Source organism: Engystomops pustulosus, chromosome 2 (genome assembly GCF_040894005.1).
Source record: "Engystomops pustulosus chromosome 2, aEngPut4.maternal, whole genome shotgun sequence".
Classification (NCBI taxonomy): Eukaryota; Metazoa; Chordata; class Amphibia; order Anura; family Leptodactylidae; genus Engystomops; species Engystomops pustulosus.
The window spans coordinates 100,478,790-100,498,852 of NC_092412.1; the positions used below are offsets into that span (position 1 = coordinate 100,478,790).

Genomic DNA, 20,063 nt, shown 5'->3' on the forward strand with positions numbered 1-20,063 from the left:
ATCTCACATGATGTCCATTTTCTTCTGATCCTCCTTGAGATGGTTCTACTCCTTCATTGGAGTCCAGCTGTGTTTATATAAGACCTTGCCGCTCATGTCAGGACATTTTTGCAACTGAAGGAAAGATGAATATGGCCAAGTACAGAGATATCCTATATGAAAACCTCTTCCAGAGTGCTCTGGACTTCAGACTGGGCCAAAGTTTCACTTTCCAATAAGACAAGACACAAAGCACACAGCTGAAATAAAGCAGTGGCTCTAGAACAACTGACCAATCTTGACTAGCCCAGCCAGAGCCCTGACCTTAACTGAATTGAGCATCTCTTGAAAGAATTGAAAATGGCTGTCCGCCAACCAGAGATTGCAGCAATGGCTCTAAAAGCATCTTTTACGCTTGTAAACTGGCGTTCAGTAGGATACCTGGGAGTGACCACTGCGATCATACAGCAACACAGCCGGTTTAGAGATAAGAAATAAAAAGCGCAGAGGACTCAAGTGTATTCTTCTTAAAAGAAGTGGTTAGGGGTAGTGAAATACTCTCACCTTATGTATTAGAATAGATGGCGTATCACGTTGTGAAGACGTTCTTATGGTGGAACGAGACGCCGCTGGCCATGAGACAAGAGTCCGCTCGCCCAGAATGGCAGATTTGGCACTTGATGGAAATCCACGCGAAGATGGTCTTCTTGTATCAGTTACTCTTTTATTGGTAAAACACAATGCGTCTTGGCTCCGGAAGGGAGCCTTTGTCAGGTGAAATCATATATGGTACATGATTTCACCTGACGAAGGTTGCCGTCCAGAGCCAAATTGAGTTGGCTTTCTTGTATCAGTTAATATTTAATTGGTAAAACACATTTCTTCATTGCAGCGGTGATTTCACCAAGACCATCTTCCCGTGGATTTACATTACACCTGTAAAGGCAGATTTACTCCTGAAAAAAGTCACATGTGGATAAATCTGCACAGGACTTTTTGCCTGTCCTTCTCTATCAGATCCACAATGTGCCACTCATTCATGTTCCTCCCCCGCCCCCCAAGCACCCGGTAGAGATTCAATGAGGTCAATAAAGCAGTCGGTGCTCCCGGGGGAGGGAGGGTCACACTCTCCTGGGAGGCCAGGCACTGGGGGATGGAAGGTTGCATTACTCCTTCCATGAATAGCCGAGTGAGTTCTCCAAGATGCAAAATGTAGCAGATTTAGGTTGCAGCCGGGGCTGGACGGACACTAAAAAGGGGTAATCAGTGTCTTAAGTGTTGCAGGGGTTAATTTTGTTGTACAGAGGGTAAGACACTATTCACACAGTTTCTGTGGGGACAGACTGTGGCGAGGGTCATGGCCTGATCGTAAATGCACTTATACAGAAATGCTTGTGATAACAACTATCACCATCAGAAAATGGCACTTCTATGTTTTTTGTAATTTCCATCACATTTGTCTTTCTCCGGCTTCCCACTTCATGGCACAAGATTAAATAGTGCTGCTAGGAAGTACTATTTGTCCTTCAGAAAATGATCCCCCGTACAAATCTGTACGAGAGAAAAAGTATTTAGTAGGTAATGAGTGTCTTGAGACTATATTAGGTATTGCTTGATTCTGAGGAAAAAGCCATAGTCTATTCTGTTGACTATCTATAGCAGTGGTGGCGAACCTATGGCACGGGTGCCAGAGGTGGCACTCAGAGCCCTCTTTATGGGCACCCTTGCCATCACCCCAGGGTAGAGTTTGCCAAACAGGACTCAAGGCCTCTTGCAGTCCCAGGACCCTAGAATGAAGCTACAATGATAATCCAAACTTCTTTTCCTTCTTTCTACTGTATTGGTGTCCTCAGATGCCTATACAATTTAAAACTGTGACAGAGCAGGGAGTGATAAGTTACTGCTTAAATTGTCGCATTGGTACTTTGCGAAAAATATGTGGGTTTTGGTTGTAGTTTGGGCACTCGGTGTCTAAAAGGTTTGCCATCACTGATCTATAGCAACATTATCTAATGGTAACTCTCCTGGTACTGATGACCTGGGGACCCTGCTGTGTACACTGTATAGGGAGGCATTTGAGGAAGGTTCTTTGCCCAGCTCTATAGCCAAGTTGCGCATTGTAGTTATTTCCAAGCCAGGTAAAGACCCAAAACATTGAGACTTATATGCCCATCTTCCATATTAAAAGTCTTGCTAAAGTCCTGGAATGTAGAGTCAACTCTCATCTTATCAATTACAGGCTCTAACCAAAATGGTTTCACGTCAGGTAAATCCACCTTGCGTAATCCACACAGGCTGTTCCTAAACTCCCAGGCAGACCACAATAACGGTGGGGGGTGAGGGTCTTGGTATCGCTGGACTCAGCCAAGGCATATGGCTCATTGAAATGTTTATACCTGTGGTTAGTACTGGAGCGGTTTGGCTTCCCCAAAGATTTCATAACCTGGGTCCGCCTAAAGCATCACTCACCTGTGGCCTCCATCCTGGTTAAAAGTATTCCCCCTGCAGGCATTTTTTGCTATCTAGAGGAATCCGCCAGGGCTGCCCTGTCTCCCCGCTCCTCTATGCTATTGCCATGGATCCACTGGCCAAGAAACTTCAGTGCTCCTCTGGCATTAGAAGATTGACGATGGGTGGGGCGATTTACAGGGTTAGCTTACAAGCCGACTATACCATATTTTTATTAAAGGACTCGGGAACTTCACGGAGTGCAGTCCTGGAGGTAATCGTATTGTTCTATAAGAGGTGGCCCTGGGGTCGAGACATTATACAGGCGCGTTGTTGGGCTTCAAGTTCTGTTCGCATTTGAACATGTAGCTATAAGGGTTTGTACTAAGCATTTCACTATACAGCCAGATGTATACTCCGCACATTTATACTTAGAATTATGATAGATGTCCTTTTGTGTATTTCTATGGAGAGGATCCTTTCATTGTAGCGGACCATGTATATATATGGTACAACTGTACGCGGTCCTTTGGATCCTTCTTTTTTTCAGGGGTCCTGAAAAACCATCTATGCGTTTTGTCTGCTGTGTAAAGTGTATATCCAAAGTGCCCCTTTTCTTTAATTCTCGATAAAAAAAAAAAAAAAAAAAAAATGCAATATTGTAGAAATCACAGACATGTAACAACCAACTACTCTTAATATGGCTGATAGGATCCCCCCCATTCGGCCATCCCCATGACAACCTGCTTCCGAAGGGTTTCTGTCACTTTGAAGCAGCACACCATTTCTACAATTTTGTCCAACAGCATATATAAAAAAAAAAAAAAAAAAAAAAAAACTATTGGTTGGTAATAAAACTTTAAATTCCTGGAGTTATAATAATAGGCTAATAACTAATGCTTTGTAGGATATTTCTTTTGCAGGAGCCACCCACATTGAACAAGTCTAGAAGACTACCCCACAGACCACAATGAACTTCTACAGACTATTGTTCCTTATGTCTACTAACAAGGCACAATGCAAACATCCACAAAATAAGACAACATTGAGAGCTTCCTCTGCCTTGAACAAGTGTTTGAGGTTGTCAAAGGAAATCACACAAGCATGTCAATTTATCACATAAGATGGTACTGAGAAATGGTTGGTTTTGTAAGGCAGTGGTAAAGGGGACATGTATTTGAAATGCCACAATTAACAAACAAATTTACTTTCAGAACAGCATGGCACAGCTACCACCCAAAAAGTTGCAGGGACACCCTTAATCTAAGCTTGTGCAAAACAAATTAGAAACTTGTCCAGAGTGGAGAACTCTGAAAAAGGATAAATACCAGCCATGTAATGCCAGAAATAGTGCTATTCCTCATGTCCACATACTATCTAGCGATTTATGCAAAGTATGATGAATGTTTAGGTAATGTGCATTGCATGATATCTAATTGGGAGCCATTTTGCATGAGCATTTTATTACTGTGCCCACAACATAGGTGGGAACCTTGTAGGTCACTTTATAACATGGGGGGAAAAAAAACCTTCAGTGCTTGACCCGATGAGGGACTACAATAGCAGATCACATAGCTTACTCCCCTTTCCCCAATCGGATCACTTATATGCTTTGCCATATGTTGCTATATGTTGATGTGTATGATAGTCAGGGAGCGGGTGGGGATCAGGAGATCAGGTTGAGAGGTGGCTGACCTGTACTGTGTGCCCAGCTTCAGGTTTCCAGTCTGATGAGATTGAGGGGATGAACAATTATATTGATAGACTAGATACGAGTAACATGATTATATGCAATATTAAATAGCAGGGAGCCTTTGTATTGACTTCCCCATGCAATTCATAGGAGTGTAGTCTTACACCAAAGGATGATCTCACCTCACATTTTTAAAAGAAATTGCAGTAAAACAGTTTTACGTGGAACCAAATGTTACTTACCCTATTTTGAAAAAAAGATGCATGAAAATGTGATGTTGTTGCTGATATAGATATTAATGTTATAGTTTCATCTGAACTAGGATTGTGCAAGTAAACCTTTTCCATTTTAGGCATCCCCACAGGCCTAGGACAAAATACAGAAAACAGTGTTAAAACCTGCAGGCACAGACATTTTACAAGGCATTCTATTAATGATAAAATAAAATGGCATAGCCCTGCACTGACCAAAATAATAAGTAACCATATCTATAGTGGACGTTTCCAAAGAAGGGCTTTGTCCAACAAGAAAATATTATTTTAATAGGGTAAACTGACCAGAACTGAGCTAATACATACATGAACTGCAACCACTACAGTGTGTCTAACCTTTCAACAAACTCTGAATAACGGGTATTCCAGTGTGACTACCAGGAATATCTATGCTTTTGGGAATTATGTGACCTGCAATCTTCATTTTCCTGCAGCTCTCATTTCTCCCTGTCCATTTAATCTGACACATCAGTGAGCATCTGTCCTTCTTGCTGTCAAGATGGAATTCAGCAGAGATTCCAAAGTGATTAGAAAGGAAGGAGGGCAGTTTATGCAGTTTATTGAGTGTCAGAGAACAATTAACATAAACCACAGTACAGATTATTCACATGAGAGCGTTTCGTCGCTGAAAACAACAACGGTACCTTACTTTTACATTATTCAGATTCACATTTTCACCGTACTATCACTCCTACTAAAATAAATATTTTGTGAAGAGGATGCCTTGAATAATGAGTGGCCATGTAAAAATATAACTTAAAAGGGAACCAGTCACCAGCTTTAACCCGGTAAACCACCAGCCCATGAGGTTGGGTATAAAATGCCCTTTCGAGCATTCTCACTTTTGTTTAAAAAAACTCTCCCATTTAACTATATAAAAAAATTCTCCTCCAAACACATACATATACGCCAAGAAAAGCTGAAGAGAGCCTGTCATGGTGTGAGGCTGAAAGGGGTGCATCAATTCAGATGCAAGATAAGTCTATCTTGGACTCCTTAGTACCTAGAGACATAGTGTTTGTGTAATATCAAAGGGGTTATCCATGTTCAGAAAATATTTGATATGGTTTGTGTAAGGAAATAATATACTTTCTGAATCAATTCCTCACAGTTTTCTAGATCTCTGCTTGCTGTCATTCTGTAGAAAGCTTCTTTATTTACTTGGAGTGGGTAGAAATCTGTCCATATGATGCAATGGAGGTGACATCACACAGCTCCTATTACTCTCTGTGATAATAATGGTTTGTGCACATTCATGTGCATTACATCACACAAACCGATTTCTATTCACTGGAAGTAAACAAAGAAGCCTTCGATAGCAGGATAGCAAGCAAAGATCTAGAAAACTAAGGAATTGATACAGAAAGTATATTGGAAAATTGCATAACTTTTCCTTACACAAATAGAAAAATAAAGATAGAATTTGGAATGTGAGCTGCAGATAAAGGTCAAGTTCACAGAATGAGAAACCTAGTGCATTTTAAAATAAGAGATTCTTATCTTTAAGCCACAACTCCCATCAATAGCCCCTGGGATGTAGATAAACTTTGCCCATTATCTTAGTTACCCATGTGCAATTGTTTATTTGATATCCTCCTCAGTTTAGCCTGGCTCTGCAGTAGCTGTGTCTCCTGGCTGTGCAGATTTCTCCTGTGAATCAGTCGACTTGTTTACCAATAGGGTTTCCCAGACGGGAGAGGCTACTGCTCCCTGCTCACACAGGAGGGAAAAGGGGGACGTCATGTGAGAGTCTGTGTGTGCAGCCAAGTGTGTTCAGGGCTGTGGATGCAGAAGTCTCATACACAGAATAGTGATGTACAAGATCTCCCTTTTTCAGTATCAGTCCCTCCATTTCAGTCTGTGATTTTGCAGAACTTTCTGTCTCTCTCTGCATCTAATACCGTGTCATACACTCCTCTGCAGACCCTCTTTGTTATCTATGGCCTCTTCCCTCCAAAAATGAACTTTTACAATAATGCTAAAGAGTCCGAAAGGCTACTAGTGGTTTCCAGAGTTGCAGATACACAGGCTGTTACAGTGTGTTGGGGCACTTCAGTCTCCCACTGCGCACTGGAACTTCCTGTGCTGCAGTGAGATTACATCAGGCAAAGGGAGGGGTAAGTGCTTAAAGGAAACCTACCACTTGTAGTGGCAGGTTTCCGATGGAAATACCGGGCACCAGCTCAGGGTGAGCTGGTGCCGGAGCTTATTTTCGTTAGTGTTTTAAACCGCGGTATCGCGGTTTAAAACACTTTTTAAACTTTATAGCCGGCGCAGGCAGGTACGCGCTCGGCGCTTACCATGCGCGCGGCTATATAGGAAGTGAATGAGAGCCGCGTGCACGGTAAGCGCATAGCGTGTACCTGCCTGCGCCGGCTATAAAGTTTAAAAAGTGTTTTAAATCGCGATACCGCGGTTTAAAACACTAACTAAAATAAGCTCAGGCACCAGCTCACCCTGAGCTGGTGCCCGGTATTTCCATCGGAAACCTGCCACTACAAGTGGTAGGTTTCCTTTAAGAGAACCTGTGAGTCTTCAGCACAAAGGAGCTCTACCATCCCAGTAGCCTTTCCATAAACATAATTCTAAAAGTTGAATTTAAATGTAAGGAGGCCGTGCATAACAAATATAAGAAGATTTCAAAAGTCACAGCATCTGGTTCTATCAGTAAGTGTCCCTGGTTAATCATAAGGGTATATATGGCATCATGGGAACTGTGGCAAACCTACATCTCACTAAACATTAGGCAGATACATTAAGGTTAGTCTCCAGCCACTTCTTTGCTGCTGAAGATTTTTGACATGTAGCTTCAAAAGAGAGAAATGACATAACTCTTGAAAGAAAAGGTCTAGAAACATAAGATGGGCATCGTTCAGTTTGTTTTAAAGGGGGGAATCGCATATTGGTAAAATCATTATAACATCAGAGTTACGCTTTCATAATATACCACATGGTTCCTACAAAGCCCACGATCGCGGAGTCTGAATTGACAATCTCCCTTCGGCCTCTAAAAGGGGTCATCTCTCAAAACATGGCTGGTCTCTGTTCATGCTCATTTTTTTAGGTGCAGGATTACACATAAAAAAGGAAACATGGTAAAGGTAATTTCTAACTGTAAACCATCACCTAGATATTTTGCACCAGAAATGTGCAACAACAATTATAAAAATTAAAGGGAACCTGTCACCAGGAGACCCATTTTTAGCACTCCCCCGGTCCCCATAGAGCAGTGGTGGCGAACCTATGGCACGGGTGCCAGAGGTGGCACTCAGAGCCCTCTCTGTGGGCACCCAGGTCCTCAACATAGAATTTATAAGACAGGACCCATGGCTTCCTCCTGCAGTCCGGGGCCACACAGGACAGTGCTGGACTATAATTTGAGCTCCTGCCCAGGGCCCTACATTGACCGTGGAGGATCGCTACAATAATCTGAATTTCTCCTCCTTCTACTGTGCTGATGTTCTCAGGACGCCAATACGATTGAAAGCTTTGACAAAGCAGTATGCAATAAGTTATTGCCACGTTGGCACTTTGAAATAGATAAGTGGGTTTTTGTTGTCGTTTCGGCACTCAATCTCTAAAAGGTTCGCCATCACTGCCATAGAGCATAGTACATACGCTGCCAAAGTGTTTTTGTATTAAAAATTGGTTTTACAGAAAAAAAGATATGTTATATTGTACCTTGGGGTATATTGGGGAACAGCTCCTCCATGTGACCTTTTCAAATATATGAAAACACCCATCACTTGGCTCAGCGACGCCCCCTGCTCCTCCACAGCCAATCCCGAGTGTGGGGAGTTATTCATATATTTGAAAAGGATAGATGTTTCCCAAGGGTGGAGGGGAACTGCTCCTTTCCAGCCCCTCCCATTAGGCAACTGCCTAGTCACACAGCAGATGCTAATGAAAGGTACAATATAACATTTTTTTTCTGTAAAACCAATTTTTAATTAAAAAAAAACACTTTGGCAGCGTATGTACTATGCTCTGTGGGGACCGGGGGGAGTGCTAAAAATGGGTCTCCTGGTGACAGGTTCCCTTTAATGCTCATCTCAGCAGAGATTGCATTATTTAATGGAAATAGGAGATGAAGAAACTGGCAGGCCCCCGATTATTGTTACCCATAGAAGGTGCTTGGTCATAACACGCAATCCTTCACCCATTATCTATGAGAGAAGATCCAAACACTACAATACATTTAAAATTATCGGATTGGGCCAAATTGGCTTTTAAGTATATATGGAACATTTACACTTATAAACTGTATAACTCAAAGTTAAAATAAACTTTTATACATTACACCAAATAGTGTGAAAACCCCCCAAACACATTAGATCTCTCCAAACGCCCTACAAATGCACATGCAGTGGTTTCCCAACAGCAAATAATCCAATAGTGGAATTCCAAGCTGCCCGAACCTGATCTTCTCCAGTCTCTTCCATCAATGAGTCAGGAGGCCACATGCACATTAAATGATCTGTCAAAATATGTAATGTTTAAGGAAACCTTAATGCATAATGTTATCAACACGATCAAGGAAGATGATTACACATGTTATTTGCACATGGAAAGAAAGCCCTGGTATAACTTTTATGATGGGAACAAATGTCAACCTCTCTAATCCATGCCCCCTGTCCCCATTCCACACTAGTAAAGTTCCATGGGTCATATAGCCTTTAGCTTATTTATTAAAAATAAAAATCTCTTTCTTTATAAATTTGTGTTTGAAACGGTATTTAACTTGTGTTTCCTCGCCCTGTACTTTACCTCTTTTGTGAACTTTCAATGATAATGAAAATAAAATGGATGAGAATTGACTTTTTATCAGCTAAGATAAATTTACACACTGAGGTCTGTCTGACCTGACCATTTGCCGGGGACAAAAACAACATTTTATGAAATCTCGAATATACAGTATAAATATATATAAATAGAGGGTTTTTTTTCTCTGGCAGCAAACTGGGACAGTCTTGCACTTGTTGGGGGTCAGTGTGTCCTCGGTATTTTTATCGTTTCTGAGCTGCATTTCCACAAAAATGGGCTGCATGTCATCTGTTTTTGCGGATCTACAAAAGATAAAGGCTGGTAAATGAGTTACCTAGCAATTGACCCATAGATATCGGCGTCACACAGATGACTTCTGGATTGCATCAGTATTTTTCAAGTTCTTATAGACTTCTATAGGAGGGAAGATCCACAAACACAGCCAAGAATAGGACTGGTTCTGAGTTTTGTAACACTGCTTGTAGTCTCTAATACAGGGCCATACAAACAACAACCATGTATGAAAGTAGATAAAAATAAAGTTGGACGCGTTTCTGCTGCTCCATATATGGGCCGAGCACCTGAGATGCAAATCATAGAGCATGTCCTACACCAGCATGCGTTTGCAGCTTGGGCAATCCTTTTTTATATGGTCATCAGCTCATATACGGACCTCACCCACCGATGACTACTGGACCATTATTTGCAGCCAGAGAGCACACAAAAATTTTTTCAGGAGGCCCAAGTTTTAGTTTCTGCAAACAATATTCAGAAGAAGCATAAACTTCAGCAACTTAACACTATACAATAAAAAAATGCAAGCTCACATGCTACCTCTGGGTTAGTGAGAGATCGGTGGCTGTAAGGTATGCCTCTATGAAGCCCAGACTCCATGTCCAACTGGATAATCTTGTATCCAGAATAGAGCCAATACAACAGATCTCCTTTCAATTGTACATTTCCCTAACAAAGTTATCCTTTTGTCCTTACATAATAAGTGGTTACAATTTATCTTGATCATATTCACACGTATAAAGTCTCCTTCTTGGTACCTTTTTTGGTTCTTTTTTTGTCAATAGGTATTTGCAGTTATTGTGCTATAACATTAACTAGTACACCAGACCTCACTACAAACTTGGGCTCAAAACCCATGTAAATGAGTGATCTAAATCCATTTAAATGGTGAAATTTATTAATGAACTTACTATAGAGCTCACAATACACATAATGAGTTACTCGTAACTTATTAAAAGAGAGACTAAGTAATACTATGCATTGTTCAGTGCAGTTAAAATAAAAAGTTACAAAAACAGTAAGGCAAAACCAACCCAAAAGCAGGTGTCACCAATCGCTGTGATTATTATGAGAAAACAATCATGCGCTACACAGGAATGTCCCCCGTTAGCGCTCCAGCTGCAGTCGTCCCCCGTTAGAGCATACAATATTGATTGGATATGTATTTCACACATTATATATAATACAATTAACATATATTCGCTAGTATAAGCCGACCCGAATATTAGCAGAGGCTCCTACCATTAAACCATTTACTATAAAAACTTGGAAAACTTTGGTCACTGCCTCCTCCACTAACGAAATGCCCTGCAGCCTCCACCAGATTTATGTACCACAGATATTTTTTAATAAAACTTCATGCAGCGGATGACAGCTGTATATTATAGCCGACACCACGCTCCAACACCCACGACAGAAGAGAAAGTGCCGCTTACTGGGGGATCCAACCCTTTTCTTGGCAGCCCCAAGGTCTGCCGAGTGCCCCAGGGGATGGCCAATGTCTCCGACAGTCAGATAACTTCCAGGTCTGACAGTAAACTGTCTGCGCGTTAAAATAAAAAAAAATATAAGCCCCTAAAATAACGTCACTTTCCCATATAAACACTTAAGTATAAAAAACCCACAAAAACACCAAAAACTCCAACATATTTGTCCGTAACACTCTGTATAATAAAACAGATTCATTACTGGACCCGCACGGTAAACGCCAGGAAAAAACCCCTCTAATAACGTTCCGATAATAGATAATTTTTAATTAATACCCTAAAAAAAAATGCTCTAAGCAGTAAAAAAATAAGCCCCTAACTAGATTCTTCAGCTAAAAAATAAAACAGTTATGCATCTGAAAATTTGGCGGTGCTAAAATGAACAAGATTGTCACAAAAAAAAAAAAAAAAAAACACGTATCAAATTATAATTTTTAATAAATACCCTTTAAAAATGCTCTAAAAAGTGTTTTAAAAAATGTTACTTGCTCTAAAATAAGACCATTAAAAAGAACAATTCTTCTTGCAAAAGATAAGCCCTCAACCAGATTTGTCAGCCAAAAAATTAAAAAGTTACGCATTTGAAAAGACTGTGCTAAAAATAACTTTTTCTCCAAACTACCGCATATACTTGTGTATAAGCCAAGTTTTTCAGCAAAAACAATGTGCTGAAAAACCTCACCTCGGCTTATACACGAGTCAATTTAAAAAAACCTTACATACTCAACCTCTAATGCTCGGCTCCTCCTCTGTCTTCTCTATGCTGTAGCCGGCAGAGACGTGTGGCTTATACTCGAGTGAATAGGTTTTCCCAGTTTTTTGTGGCAAAATTAGGGGTCTCAGCTTATACTCAGGTTGGCTAATACTCCAGTATATAAAGGTAGTTTTTATTCAGTATACCAGAAATAATAGAATAGAAATAATATATTATTTTTATGGTATGGTGAATGGCTAAACAAAATATAAATATATTTCATTTTATTAACCACAAAGAGTTAATAAAATCTTATCAATTAACTACAGATGCCCCCAATATTATGTATCAGAAAAGTGCATCTCAAGGACCAAAACATATTTCCCTTTATGCCCACATTAAGAAAAGAAAAAAATTATAGCCTGTACAATGTGACAATGCACATCTGCTCTCAATGGGGCTCCCTCTATTCTATTTCCAGCTGTGTGCCCATACAGAAGTTTACCGCCACATATAGGGTATCGGTACACTAAGGAGAAATTGGATATAAAATGTTGTGGAGCCTTTTTCATTGAATCCATTGTGAATGTTTAATTTTCCGTCCAAAACAAATGTATTGTCCAAAAATGTGAAGACCACACCACCATTTTGTTTTAACTCCTATAAAACACCAAAAGGGTTAAACTTCTTAAAAGTGCCTCAAACATTGAGGGGTAATATGGCAACTTACTAGTCTTGCTATTATTTAGGCCTCTCCCAGTCTGCTTCCAGTGTAGAAAATTTATAACTTTGAAAAAAAGAATTTTTCAAGTTTTTGCCAAATTTCAGGGTTTTTTAACTAAACACAAGAGATATTACCCAAATTTTTAAACTAGTTTGAAGTACAATGTGTCACTCCAAATCCCCTGGATATCTTATAGTGTTCCAAAGCTATCACCACTTGTAGTGACACAGGGCAGATTTGAAAAATGCAGCCGTGTCCTAGAGGCCAAAATAGGCATGAAGGGGTTAAAAGTAGCGGTCTTAGCTGGGGATTGGAAAAGGCTAGGCAGCCAGCATGCATCCACAAAGCTAATATTTTCCAAAATTCCTACAAAGCTTAAGCCAACCCCATTTGCATGAAGTGCTACATCTATTTTACATCCATGTAAAAGTGGCCCAGATAACAAATCACTGTTATTATGTCACACCATTCAGACCTGAAAGTCCATGTCAACTATAGTACTTTTAGTTTGAGTTTTCATTTTTCACTCCCCACCTTCTAAAATGTACAACTGTTTTTATTTTCCATGTAAGGAGTTGTATGAGAGCTTATATTCTGTGTAACAAATTGTACTTCGTAGTGACAGCATTCAATATTCCATGCCATGTACTGGCAAGTGGAAAAAAATTCCAAATGCGGTGAAAAAAAAAAAATGCATGAATTTCTTGTGGACTTGGTTGTGGTCCAAATTACATGTATCCTTTATTCTTTGGGTTGGTACGATCACAGGGATACCAAATTTATGTAGGTTTTATTATGTTTTAATACATTTTAAAAAAACCTCCTGCACAAAAAAAAAAAATTTCTTTGTCTGGCGCTAATAACTTTTACATCAATGTAAAGAGCTGTGTGAGGTGTCATTTTTTGCAGGATGAGCTTACATTTTCTTTGCTAAAATTTTTAGGACTGTACAACATTTTTATCACATTTTAGGACATTTTCATTTGATGCAAACGGCGAAAAAGTGGCGTTTCAGACATTTGGGGCCAATTTTCTGTTATTCGGTTCATTATATTTAAATAGACTGGACATTTAGAGACTGTTTATTATATGTTAGTTGGCAGTATATGGGGATTTTACACAAAATCATTACATCTGTATTCAGAAACCATACAGCCTCAGGTCTTAGATAACTTTTTCATACTACGGTGTACGGAGCTGTGTAGGGTGCCATTTTTAGTGACTTTTGATGATGTTTTCAATGCTAATTTTTTGAGGACTATATGGCTTTTTGATCACTTTGCCATTTTTTCAAAATATAAAAAAAACTGATAAAGAGAGGCATTTTCGATTTACAACGCTGGGAATATCCATTATTACATTTTCATAAATCGTACATTTTGGGACGCAGCAATACATAACACGTTTATGATTTTTACTATTCATATTTATTTAAAGGGGGCAATTGATTGCACATTTTAATACATGGCCTAAAACGAGACAGCCCAGGTCTTTGTCCCAAGGCTGTCACGGTAACAGTTCGTTGCTCCCCATGATGTTAGCCAATATGTCGTCACCCACCTTGTTTGGAGAGGGCCCAGCCCAGGAGCCCTCTGCATACACCCGCAGCCAACATGGGACATATTATTACGTTACATGTCGGTAAGGTGTTAAAAAGCTTTTTTTTTTTAAAAAAAAAAAAAAAAAATAAGGCCCAGTTCACACCTACAGCAGAGTGCTTATATACTCTGTTTTAGGAGGGCGTAACAGAAACATAAAACAAATAGATGAACAGAACGTTTTTCCAATCCCCATAGAATTCATTAGACCTTCCATAGCATTTCCATTTTTCACTGCAGGAAAAAAAAAAAAAAAAACTCATAGCCGAGTCATTTTTCCCACTATTCATAAAGGAAGGTCTTAAAAGAACCTCCAAAAAGCTGATAGTAACTTAACCTAATAAATAATAACCAAAATGTAGTCTGGCAGAGGTTTATTCATGTCAGATTGGGGTTTTCCACACTTTTGAGATGCCTGTAAGTACAGATTATGGATTTTTAAGCTTTCATTCTTTGAATCCTCTACCACCACTGATTATACAATGATTCAAATCAGATCATGCAAAACCCATACTAAAGAAATAATAAGCAAATAAGGGGCTTAAAATACACTAAAATGCAAAGGGAGCTTTAAATAGCTTCAGATAAAATAACAGAACTCTGGATGCTCTCATCTATCATCTATACACCGAGACTCGGAACAAGAGTCTCAACAACACTACAATGAATGCCTATGCCAAGACACTATAAACACTGAACAGCTCTAGTTAATGTGTAGCAAACCACAGCAGCTGCAAATGACTTTGCTCCTGACATTGAAGAAAACCTTTGGCAGTGTTGGTTAAAGTTCTGCAATGAACTATAGAGCTTACGGATATGAAATGACGAGTAAAACCAGATGCATATGGCAACGTTTCATAGTATAGTGTATTACTAGCAGTATGTGGAGTATTTGGTGGAGGAACACATCTCAATAGAAAAACAACCTGCATGTTTTATGCGCATAAAACCTAAATGAAAATCCAGATATTCTATAAATGAGTATAACATTTACAGTACTCACATATACACACACATAACTACATCCATACAGACTCTGGGGGAGATGTATGAAAGTGTCTGAGAGAAAAACTGTTCTTGACCATAGTAACCAATCAGAGCTCAGCTTTAGTTTTTTCCAACAGTTGTTTATATTACAGCTGAGCTCCGATTGGTTTCCACATGCAACTAGAACAGTTTTAACAAAAGTGTCTGAGGCAAATCTCCCCACAAATGGTCAATTGATAGATCTGGCTTATGTACCTATTTTACAGGAAATGAATGGTAGGCTGGCCTCAAATATGGAGGCAAAATTGGATTTGCCCATCCCTTACATCGTTACAGAATTATAAATGAATATAATAAAATAAACCTAGATATTTAGTTCTCACAAAGAAAAAGTACATTTTAATAATCTTGCCGTCCTTAGGAAGGCATCGGTAAGGCGAGTACAGCTTTTAATAGACTCGAGTATACGCCGAGTTGGGTATCTTCAGCACAACTTTTGTGCTGAAAAATTTGGCTTATACTCAAGTATATACGGTAAGTTTTTATGTGTAAAACCGTATGCGGCGGATACCACTAATACGTCCAAAAAAAAAAAGTGGACATAAAAAATGCAAAGCCTTACAGTGGCAAAACCACCCATAATACATAAAGTGTGCAAATAACCTTACACTGCTCCATTCTGATAGATACACATGTGACCACAATTCACAAACTGGCATGGGCTTTTTTTTTTTAGCCCTCTGCTACATGTAAAAGTGTGTAAAGCTCACTTACAAGCCTGTACACGAAAAAGAGCAGCCCGAGATGCAGCTGTGATGGGAAGGAATGCAAGGAAAAGATTTATTTAGTTTAATCATCTCAGATTGTTATTATGTAATAACAAAAACAATAGGGAGCTTTATTACCTCTTATTGTTGACAGCAGCACAAGATGAATATCTTTGTACAGAATTGAAGCACCCTTTGCTTGCCATAATATCCCTATCCAATCCTGGAAAATGTTATTAGCATTTTCCCCATGCTCTAGACTCTGGCATGGTGATGATCATGGACCCTGTTCTGAGGATTACATATTTGCAGGGGCCTTATATGCTATACGTACTAAAGTAGTATAATAACAAGTACAGCCGCAAAAGCCATTTTGGGTTGGGCATCTTCCTTGTATAAGCCCAGGGCAGTGGTGGCGAACCTATGGCACAGGTTACAAATGTGGCACTCCAAAACCCTCTTTGTGGGCACGCAAGCCATCACCTGAGCACAGTTTGCCGGGCAGGACTTGAGAAAGTCCAGGATGTGCCTTGCTCAACACTATATTAAACACTACTTAGCCATTCACATCAATTCTTTCATCAATGGCATCATAATAGGCTGAACAATACCCTAGAAAATGGCTGCTTACAAATTTACAGTCCATTTGTAAACAAAAAAATATTAAAAATCCAAGATTATAAAGAAAGCGATTTTTAATTTTTCTTTTTGCTCAATAGCAGAGAATATGTTATACAGGATTCCTATGGGTAATAAATAACAATGTTCTCATCACAAAACCAATTAGGAAATGTGGTTAGGACTCTAAACATGTTTACTCTAAAAGACATTGTCCACCATCCAAATATTTAGCACAATGACAGGTTTGTGCTGTGGATCACCTGCTTTATCATCATTATCTGGTAAAGCCAAGACCTGGCAGGTAAGCCAAATACCACACTAACAGATTCACCTTCACACCACAAACATATTTGCAGGACAAACTACCGCATATACTCGAGTATAAGCAGGCAAGCACCCATTAGTATACAGCCAACCCCCTTTAGTATATAGACAGCTATCCATCTGTAGCATATAGCCAGCCCCCTTTAGCATAGCATACAGTCAGCCAGCCCTCGTGTAGTATATAGCCAGCCCCCAGTTTGCCCAGTAAATAAAAAAATTAACTTACATACTCACCTTCCGGTGGTCCTCGATGCTCCCGTCCCCATGGTTCCTCAGAAAGGAGCCAAACCGAGGTGTGGTTTTGTGCTGAAAAACTTGGCTTATACAAGTATATATATACACGGTAATAAGAATTATGAAAAGAAATAAAGAAAAAGAACACACATATATAACACATTAACACCTGCGTTCAGAAGTCCCTGTGCCCCCCAGGTGGGTAATGAATAGGTTGTAGTGTATTTGTAGATTACACATATATTACACAATAGAACTGTGCACACATTTTACTAAGGAACTTACTGTATACGAGGAATGAAAAGGTTGTTTTATGTAGATAATACTAGAATGAACATTTACTGCACACACACAGAGCTGTATGTGGAATTTCCTGTGCATCCAAGATGGGGAATGAATTCATAGAATGTATGGAGTATGGTGGAATGAACATATATACATATTCATATTTCTGTAAACTGTGGAATATGTCTTGTATATGTTCATTTCAGTTCTATGCATGCAACCTAACAATTCACTATAAAATTGTGTACACAGCTCTGTGTGTAATAAATGTTCATTGTGATATCATCTACATATAGAAACCGTTCATTTCCCATCTAGGATTCTGTATACATCTAAATAAGTTTAATAAATGTTAGCTCCACTGTAATCTTCACATACAACCTGTTCATTTCCCATTCAGGATGCTTAGTAAATTCTGTACATAGTTAAACCTGTGTTATACATGTTCATTCCAGTATAATGTACACATAAGGGTTCATTTCCCATCTGGGATGCTGTGATGAGTAAAATAGAATTGTTAAAATATTATATAATAGTATAGTGTACATATAAAACCTGTTCATTCTCCCTCTAGAACGCACTGAACTCCAATAACTCAATACCTGCCGCTAGGTCTTCTTTTCAGGAGAGGCCTTATATGGTATACTGGACCTTATTTATATTTAGTCTTGATATAATTTCGGGATTTGGTAGATGCTTACGATCTTTGCACTGTGGCTATAACGAATATTATTGCACCTTAATTGCATTGTGTCTATCTGAACCTATCAGTTCCTATTTCAGTATACATAAAGAGATAAAACATATTTTTTTTACTTACTGGTACTATGTTAGAGCTGTCCCCTGTAGGTTTTTCCATACATGTACTGTATTTTAACGACCTCCCCTATTCAGATTTTATTGTGTATGAATTCAATAAAATATGAATTGGTACTTGTTTGCCATAAAATTATTTGTAGGTTAAGTTAAATAGAAGTTCACTACACAATCTTGTAAGTTTTCTCAATAGGCTTTTTATTTTAGACAAAGAGTATAATAATAATTCTTTATACAGGCAGTCCCCGGGTTACATACAAGATAGGGTCTGTAGGTTTGTTCTTAAGTTGAATTTGTATGCAAGTCTGAACTGTATACTTTATAATTATAAAGCCAGACAAAATTTTTTTGGGTCTCTGTCACAATTGTATTTTAAAAATGTTGGGTTGTCATAAGAACCAGGATTAACAATAAAGCTTCATTACAGACACCATTTATAACTGTTATAGCTGTTTATTGTAGCCTAGGACTAAAGTACAGTAAATTACCAACATCCAGAGGTCCGTTTGTAACTGGGGGTCGACTGTAAGTCGGGTGTTCTTAAGTAGGGGACCGCCTGTATAGCGCACTCAGATCACGCAGTGCTGCACAGAGCATAACTATTGACTGCATTCTTACTTTTTATATGGAAAGCATTATTTGTGCTGCAGTATATTATGGCACTATATAAAGACATTAAATAAAGATAGAGTTTTCTCTACTAAACCACATTTCAAATAAGAAAAAAAATCAACAATCTGAGATCGGCCACAATTAAACGTCAAGCGCCCTTGCACCCAGGATGGAAGGAATCCTTTACATTTACCTTGACATATTACATGGTGAGGGTAATATGCTATTGTCACCTACATGTTTATTTCTATTACAGCTTCAGAAAGAGCATAAACAAGTTCTGCCACATTTTAAAAGACTATTTAGATGAACAGACAGGTGGAATGTCTTCATGATCGAAATGAGATACACAAGTAATAAACCTCTTGACAGGGAAACTTCAAACAAATCCCAAATTTGGAGCAATATGATAATTTCCCTCAAAAATCTATTTTGGAATCTATTTCACAAATCGATGTCTTTACTGGACCCTCTTTTCTGGACCACTATGAGATGTAAAACAAGTTATCTAGAAGTTCCCCCCAAGTTTTTTTTTTAAAGGAAAGCTACCATCAAAATCCAGCATGTATAAACCAGGGACACTTACTGATCCAGGCACTGTGACAGTGGTAACTTTCTTATGCGTGTTATTACCAGAGCTTCTCCGTGCTGTAGTCTAACAGGCTGTTACAGTGTACAAGGAGCACTATCCCCCCCCCCCCCCCCCATGCGCTGAAACATCTTCTGAACTCAGAGCATGGAGTGGCTCTGGTAAGGCCCCCAGAACTCTTTTGCCTCATTAGAATAATTATAGAAGTTGATTTTAGAAGGAAAGAGGCCATGGATAAATGCCTGGATTTATGAGGAAGCACCACCAATTAATCACGCTTGGTTTTGATGTTAGATTTCCTTTAAATAAGACCGCACGAAGGCTTTACATCAGCAATCAAGCTAGTAATACACAAGCAATGATGGCCGTCAGAACAACATTCCTAACAGCACACTCGAGCAGGTCAGGAAACCTTTTTATCAATGAAAACATTATAATATAGCAAGTCCTGCAGGAACAAAGTATTTGCCTTGATGAAATGCAACATGCCAAATGACTCATTACATCCAAGACTGTCGGTGGCCTTGAAGAGCTTTTATCTTATAATAATTGCCAACTATAGGTATACAGAAGTCTTCTTAAAAACCATACATATTATCAACAGACTACGGTCGTGCAGCCTTGTTCCATATGTGGAGTCTTAAAATATTTGCAAAAATAAGGGCTCATTCAGACAGTTTGTGAGGTCTGTATTCTATCCGTTTTCTTTTTTTTTTAGATGGCATAGTGAACCTTTGATTCTAATAGGTCTGGGATGGGATGTGCTGACAGTGAGAAATAAAATTGCAGCATGCACTGTTTTTTCTCACATGCAGACCATAGACCTCTATAAAAGTCAGTGGATTCGCAGGTTCTCAACCTGGCAGAGCAAGAAA

General features: G+C 39.1%; 1 protein-coding gene across 3 annotated transcripts in view; it reads right to left on the bottom strand.

Annotated features, from left to right (window-relative positions):
- The window catches only part of TMEM131 (transmembrane protein 131), a 116,967-nt gene that overhangs the window by 49,487 nt on the left and 47,417 nt on the right, over window positions 1–20,063 (bottom strand). For all 3 annotated transcript variants that reach the window (XM_072135707.1, XM_072135706.1, XM_072135705.1), the window contains exon 5: window positions 4,363–4,486. In XM_072135707.1, the coding sequence (XP_071991808.1) occupies window positions 4,363–4,486 (124 nt within the window). The remainder of the gene's footprint in view (window positions 1–4,362; window positions 4,487–20,063) is intronic.